The sequence below is a fragment of the Penaeus japonicus genome, unplaced genomic scaffold, assembly GCF_977035675.1.
Source record: "Penaeus japonicus unplaced genomic scaffold, GWHDUDI00000001_assembly GWHDUDI00000026, whole genome shotgun sequence".
Lineage (NCBI taxonomy): Eukaryota > Metazoa > Arthropoda > Malacostraca > Decapoda > Penaeidae > Penaeus > Penaeus japonicus.
This window is the reverse complement of record NW_028234428.1, coordinates 3,681,373-3,688,872: the sequence shown is the minus strand read 5'-3', so window position 1 is coordinate 3,688,872 and position 7,500 is coordinate 3,681,373. Positions and strand designations below refer to the sequence as shown.

Sequence of the window (7,500 nt, the reverse complement as noted above, 5' to 3'; positions counted from 1 at the left end):
GAAGGGCAATGCGTTCGTTCACTGTGGATGAAACATTAGAGAGGAAACACACGAGGAAGCGGCCCGAACAGGCTGGACTGTCACCCCCTCCCCATCACACACACGCGCTTTCCCCGACGCATCATTTACTCCCTTTACGTGGGGGGGGAGATAGAGACTAGAGGAAAGAATTAAGAGGAAAAGGGTAGAAAGAAGAGGATAGGAGGAGAGCGGGGAAGAATGCAGTAGAAGGGACCCCCCCCCCGCACGCACGCACGCACGCACACAGGTACACACAAATCACCCATACAAACACAAACACACGCACTCCCCCAAGACACACGTGCGTCTCGGGAGGTGATAAATCACTGCTAACAGGGTAAGGCGGGGGCTTCACCTAAGGGCTTCGATCCCGTTCTTCCGCGAGGCTTCATACATCATCCTCTCTCTCTCTCTCTCTCTCTCTCTCTCTCTCTCTCACACACACACACACACACACACCGGTGAATGGATACACCGTCCATTATTGCCGTGAGATAATTCCAAGAGAATAGATCACGGGTAACGTAATGAATGGGGTGAGAGAGGAGAGGGGAGGGAGGAAGGTGGAAAAGGAGGGAGGGCAGGAGGATAGGGGGAGTGGGGGAGTGGGGGAGGGAGGGAAGGAGGGAAGGAGGGAAGGAGGGAAGGAGGGAAGGAGGGAAGGAGGGAAGAAGGGAAGGAGGGAAGGAGGGAAGGAGGGAAGAAGGGAAGAAGGGAAGAAGGGAAGAAGGGAAGAAGGGAAGGAGGGAGGGAGAGAGGGAAAAATTACACTTGTCTCTCTTTCCTACCTCAGTCCATCTGTAGTTTAGATGTGGCACCCTTCACCTACCTGAAAAGACGAAAACAAAAATTAGTATTCACGAAAGTCATGAAAGAGGATTATTTTGCAGGAAAGATCACCATCTCTCCAAAAAGCACTCGTCACTTTATGTACAAGCAGGACCAGTAATCTTGTCATCCCCCTGTTTACGTACGCTTGTGCTGGCAGGGAGGAAGGGAGGAAGAGTGGGTGGGAGGGAGGGAGGGAGGGAGGGAGGGAGGGAGGGAGGGAGGGAGGGAGGGAGAAAGAAAGAGAGAGAGAATGAATGATAGAGACAGAGACAAAATCAGACAGACAGACAGAAAAAGAATAACACAAACATAAACGGAAGAACACACAGCTACACAAGCCCATACACCTAGGACTACCACTCCTGCTTGCTTGCTTGCTTGCTATCGCCGGCGGCCCCTCTGCAAAGCTTACGAGACGGCAAAGGTGAACGTAACTCGCCGGCGATGTGATTGAAAGCCTCACGTTCTCGCCGATGTATCAGCGCTCGGAAACCGGCGGCGCTCGTCACCTGGGAGTGGAAGAGGAGGTGGAAGAGATGCGCGGAAGAGGAGGTGGATTGGGACGGGGATGGAGGACAAGGAATGAAGAGAGAGGATAAGGAGGTGAAAGAGGAAAGGGGAGGATAGGGATGAAGAAATGAAGAAAGAGGATAAAGACGTGAAGGGGGAAGAGGATAAGGAGAAAGAGAAGAGGAGAAGAGAGGAGAGGAGGAGGTGGAAGAAGAGAAGAGGGGAAGAGAGGAAAGAAGAGGAGGAGGAGGAGGAGGAAGAGGAGGTGGGAGAGGAGGAGGAGGAAGAGGAAGAGGAAGAGGAGGTGGGAGAGGAGGAGGAGGAGGAGGCAGAGGAGGTGGGAGAGGATGAGGAAGAAGAGGAGGGGGAGGGGGGAGGAGGAAGAGGAGGGGAAACGTAGATGAAAACGAAAACAGGAATGTGGGAAAATAAGAAGAAAGGGAATGAAAGAAGAGGAGAGAAGGAAGAGCGAAAGAAAGTCGAGGAAGAGGAAACAAGAGGGGAAAGAAAGAAGCGAATGAGAACACCGACCTAGTTCCAGCTCCGAGGGAATGGCCGGGAGGGGAAACCGAGGCGTGTTTGGCCGGCGAGAAAAACGAATATTTGATCTTCGGTTGGATGACACTTTCCCTCCATATATTGCTGCTCCTTGGATGTATGGCGGATTCTTGACATTCCTCCTTTATTCATGTTTTCCCTCCGCTCTCCCATTTCTCCGTTTTTTCTATACTTTATGCTCTATATCCATCTTTATCAATCTCCTTCTTCCTCTCCCTCTCTCTCCCTTGTTATCGCTGTTTATTCCTGTTAACTAACTTGTTCGTTTACCTCACTACCAATCTACCTATTAACTCACCAACTCATCTCTTTATACGTCTAATCATAATGGTGATCCCAAACTAAGCAAAGCTCTGCTCCAGAAAAGCCATTATCATTCAAGGAAATGAAGCTTAATGGGTGTAATAACGTTGCTCAAATTGCCATAAACCCCCATAAAGGCAGCGTTTGGTGTATGCGTGCAGGTGTGTCAGGCTGGACAGGTGTTTGCTTGTTAAGAATGCCTGTCACATGTGTCGAATCAAAACTCGGCTATTGGGGTGCAATAATTACCCCTCTCTCACTCTCACTCCCTCTCCCTCTCTCTAACTCTTTCTCCTTCCCACTCTCACTCGTTCTCCTTCCCACTCTCTCTCACTCTTTCTCATTCCCACTCTCTCACTCTTTCTCCTTCCCACCTCTCTCACTCTTTCTCATTCCCACTCTCTCTCACTCTTTCTCATTCCCACTCTCTCTCACTCTTTCTCATTCCCACTCTCTCTAACTCTTTCTCATTCCCACTCTCTCACTCTTTCTCATTCCCACTCTCTCACTCTTTCTCATTCCCACTCTCTCTCACTCTTTCTCATTCCCACTCTCTCTCACTCTTTCTCATTCCCACTCTCTCACTCTTTCTCATTCCCACTCTCTCTCACTCTTTCTCATTCCCACTCTCTCTCACTCTTTCTCCTTCCCACTCTCTCTCACTCTTTCTCATTCCCACTCTCTCTCACTCTTTCTCATTCCCACTATCTCTCACTCTTTCTCCTTACTCTCTCTCACTCTTTCTCATTCCCACTCTCTCTTACTCTTTCTCCTTCCCACTCTCTCTCACTCTTTTTCATTCCCACTCTCTCTCACTCTTTCTTATTCCCACTCTCTCTCACTCTTTCTCCTTCCCACTCTCTCACTCTTTCTCCTTCCCACTCTCTCTCACTTTCTCATTCCTAATATCTCTCACTCTTTCTCATTCCCATTCTCTCTCACTCTTTCTCATTCCCACTCTCTCTCACTCTTCTCATTCCCATTCTTTCTCCATCCCACTCTTTCTCCATCCCACTCTCTCTCCCCCCCTTCCCGCTCCAGCTACCGTTCACCCCCTCCCTCCCTCTATCTCTTTCTCCCTCTCTCCCACCCACTCGATCTCCCTCTCCGTTTCTACTCTCCTGATGCACGCTAATTCCTAGTTAACGATGCTAGATGAGGAGGAACGAGGCACATGCGACCTCCGCCATTAGCACGAACCGCCGGCCTTGTCCTTCTCACTTACGTCGACGCCTCTACTAAACGGCTTTTAAACCCCCCTTCCCCCCCTTTCCCGTACCGGTTGCTCCCTACCCTTCCCCCACTTCCTCTCTACTCTCGCTCCACTCCTATCCCTCCTTATCTCCCCCCCTCCCCCCCATCTCCTACTCCCCTATTCCTCTCGCTCTCCTAAACCCTAGGCAGGATGTTCACAGATGGATCCCTTAATGGAGTACAGTTGCGAACAAGAATAACGGTACACTTTCTGGCGCCTTTATAAGGGTTGCCTGGCATTTTCTCTGTTTTATTCGCTTCTATAAATCTTATCTCAGCTTTTTGTGCTAACAAAGTGAGTCATAAAAAAGAGGAAATAAAAGACAAAATTCAAAGACCAGAAAAAGCAGAAAGATAACTAAACTCACGAACAGCAAATCCCACCCACCCCCTCCCTATTTCCCGATTTCCTCATATCCCCCATCGTACCCCCATCCCTTCCAAAATATAATTATTGCAGAACGAAAGACAGGAGCTGCAATTCTGCAAAATGTCCGGAACTCTTAGACAGCCAAAGAGAGGGGTTGCCAGTGGGCACAATAGAGTGGAGGGCTCGACTCGAAAAGCGCCCAAAAGAAGGTCGGAAAGCGCAAACGAAACACAAATACAGAGAGAAATCACAAGGGGGGGGGAGACGAGGAGGAACATCAAAACTTCAAAAACGGGAATACAAATTTTCAAAAAAAAAAGGAAACTGAAAAGGTAGAAAAGGGAAAGCAGGATAATCGGGAAGAGACCTATCAAAGAGACGGAATAAACGTGGCGAAAATCAAATAGCATCGAATAACATCGGAGGGGAAGGGGGCGCGAGGATTAAAAAGAAGAAGAAGAAGGGCGCCAATAACCATCGCGAACAAAGGAACGGGAAAGGGAAGAAAGGGGATGCGGAAAAATAAAGCAATCGAAATGGGAAATTCATGTTGAAGAACGAGAGCAAAGGAGAATGCGAAGAGAAGAGAGAATATGATGAAGAGAGGAGAATGTGATGAAAGGAGATGGGATTACGGTGAGAAGAGAAAGACAAAGGAAAATATAAAAGCGAAGGAAAAAAATAAACTTCTAAGGACATCACACAGCCCTGCTTTGAGGTCAGTATAAAATAGCAAATGAGAACATCAAAATAAAATTAGGCTAATGGTCATTACAATAAAATTTCCTCCCCCCTCCCTCCCTCCTGTCCCCTTCCCTTTACCGTCCGTCCTTTCCTTTATCCCGCCTCCATCCTCAATCGAAAACGTCATTATTCCACTTATCACCGGGATACGTGAGAAAAAAAAAAGTCACGACGGTGATGAACCTATTCCCCTTATTATCGGAACACGCGGAACACGGGCGGGAATTTCTCAGTCTCGGATATGCTCCCTTTGCAGTGTAAAAGGTTTGGAAAGAATTATACGAAAAGGAAAGGGAAGAGAGAACGAAAGAGAGAGAGGAAGGGAGGAGACAATGGATGAAGAGAGGGGCAGAGGAGTGTAAAGGAGGATTGATAGATAGCTGCGTAACGAGCGGACATTCGGAAGACCCTCTGTACGTATTCCATAATCTAATTACGCAAAAAAAAAAAAAAAACTCTGCACACGATTTAGCGCAGGATGAAAACGCTCCGCAGAAAATTAGCGACGACGACGTCACTGTGCGAGTGAAAATGCGCACGCAAGAATAATTGGCACAGAATCGCCACTCAGACCAGAGACGCCATTACAGAAAGGCTGAGAGTTATTTGTATATTCGATTTAATTTGTCTTCGATGTTCATTTTTATATACCTTTCGCATATTGTGAGGAGGTGGAATCGACGTCGGAGGCTGCTGAGAGTATAATAAAGTATTGTTTTTATATTGGTTCTGCTTACGTAAGCTGCCACTCCTTCAGTAAAATAGAGAATCCGAACTTTTGAGTTTATTTCTTATTATATGAATTTGAATAGGAAGGAAGAGGAAGAGAGAGGTAAAAAAAAGCAAATACAACACAAAGACGAAAGGAAAATATCAGCAGACTCGCATCTCTAAACTATAACCCATGAACCCGTTAATAAGCTGTTTACTGGTTGCCATGACAACGCCTCTCTGCCAGTGCTTCGCATGAGGGTGAGGGGGAGAAGAAGAATGTAAGAGAGGACAAGAGAAAAATTGAAGAGGAATTGGTTGAGTAAAAGAGGAGAGGAGAAAAGGAAATAAACGACAGGGAGGACGAGAAGGAGAAGGAGAAGGAGGAGGAGAAAGAGGATGAAGTAGGGGCGCGGTCGACGAAGAGAAATGGAAAAAATTGAGAAATGGAAAAGAAAAAGGAAATCAATACAGAAGATAAAGAAGGAAGGGGGGGGAATGGCGGATGACAGGGAGAGCTCTCAAAGGCGCAAGAGAAACGTACGTGGGAGAGAGAGAAAGAGAGAGGATGATGATGGATGAGGAAACGGGAGGAATGAATGGCAGAGGAAGCAGAGCGAAAGGATGGTGAATGAGAGGCTGATAACAGAGTGGCAGCGATAGAGTCCGAGGGATGGGGAAGGAATACAGTGATGAGGAAAGGAGAACGGGCGGAAAGGCGAAGGAGAGGGAAGCGTAGGCGAAAATGAGGAAAATGAAGGTGGGTGAGGGAAATCCCAAGAGGAAGGGGAACTTAGTAAGCATTAGAAACAATGCGGGATGAGAAATTGACGGAGTTAACGTATCAACGACGGAGGAGGAGACTGGGGAGGGGGAAGAGGAGGAGGGGGGAAAGGAGGAGGTTGGGGAAGAGGAGGAGGTGGAGGAAGTGGAGGAGAGAAACGAAAGTATGCATTATCATGTAGGGAATTAATATTATCAAAATAGCCAAACAGCTGAAAGAGAATGAATTACAAGCAAAAAAAAAAGAAAGAAAGAAAGAGTACAGGACAGATTGCCTCTCTGAGACATAAGTTAAAAGCTGGCGCTGTTGCCGCTGATGTTGATGTTGATGTTGCTGTTGCTGCCGTTGCAAGTCCCGGGGAGGAGAAGGATGGTTTGGGTCGTTGCAGCGACGCGCTCGTGAAGGCTCTCGTAAATTGCTGGAAAAGGGGGATGGAAGGTAGGTTGGAAGGAGCGGAGGATGGAAGGAGGGGAGGATGGAAGGAGGGAAGGATGGATGAAGGAAGAGATGAGGGGGAGGGAGGAATAGGGGGATGGAAGGTAGGTTGGAAGGAGGGGAGGGTGGAAGGAGGGAAGGATGGATGAGGGAAGAGATGAGGGGGAGGGAGGAATAGGGGGATGGAAGGTAGGTTGGAAGGAGGGAAGGATGGATGAGGGAAGGATGGATGAGGGGGAGGGAGGAATAGGGGGAGGGAGGAATAGGGGGATGGAAGGTAGGTTGGAAGGAGGGAAGGATGGATGAGGGGGAGGGAGGAATAGGGGGATGAGAAGGGATGGAAGAGAAGGAGGAGGGATGGAGGAAAGGAAGGAAGGAAGGAAGGGAGAAAAGAGGGTGGGATTGACAGGAGGCTGGGGTGGGAGGGAGGGAGGGAGGGAGAAGAGAAGAAGAGTAGAAATGAGAGGAGAAAAGAGAGAAAACAGGAGAAAAGCGAGGAGAGAGAGAGGAGGGGACAAGCGAAGAGGAGAGGAAGGAGAGGACACCTTTACAACACCTAGGCGGATCCGACGTCCAGGCCAACTTTTAGATTGAGAGAGATGGAATGAGAGGAGGCGAGGAGAGGACGGAGAGAGGGGGAGGAGGAGGGGGAAGGAGGAGGAGGAGGAGGGGGAAGAAGGGGAGGAGGAGGGGGAAGGAGGGGAGGAGGACGGAGAGAGAGGGAGGAGGAGGAGGAAGGAGGGGAGGAGGAGGAGGAGGGGGAGGAGGAGGGGGAGGAAGAGGAGGAGGGGGAGGAGGAGGAGGAGGAGGAGGAGGAGGAGGAGGAGGAGGAGGGGGAAGGAGGGGAGGAGGAGGAAGGAGGGGAGGAGGAGGAGGAGGAGGGGGGAGGAGGAGGAGGAGGGGGAGGGGGAGGAGAAGGAAGGAGGAGGAGGAGGAGGGGGGGGGGGAGGGGGGATGAGGAGGAGGAAGAAGAGGAGGG

At 49.4% G+C, this 7,500-nt stretch overlaps 2 protein-coding genes across 2 annotated transcripts in view; one reads left to right on the top strand and one right to left on the bottom strand.

The window, feature by feature from the left end:
* Tomosyn (syntaxin-binding protein tomosyn) overlaps positions 1-7,500 on the bottom strand; it is a gene marked incomplete in the record, with an annotated part of 544,120 nt that overhangs the window by 325,872 nt on the left and 210,748 nt on the right.
* Positions 5,801-7,500, top strand: part of LOC147468758 (uncharacterized) — a 9,558-nt gene continuing 7,858 nt past the window's right edge. The window contains exons 1-2 of the mRNA XM_086551831.1: positions 5,801-5,842; positions 6,377-6,496. Of these exons, the coding sequence (XP_086407957.1) occupies positions 5,801-5,842; positions 6,377-6,496 (162 nt within the window). The remainder of the gene's footprint in view (positions 5,843-6,376; positions 6,497-7,500) is intronic.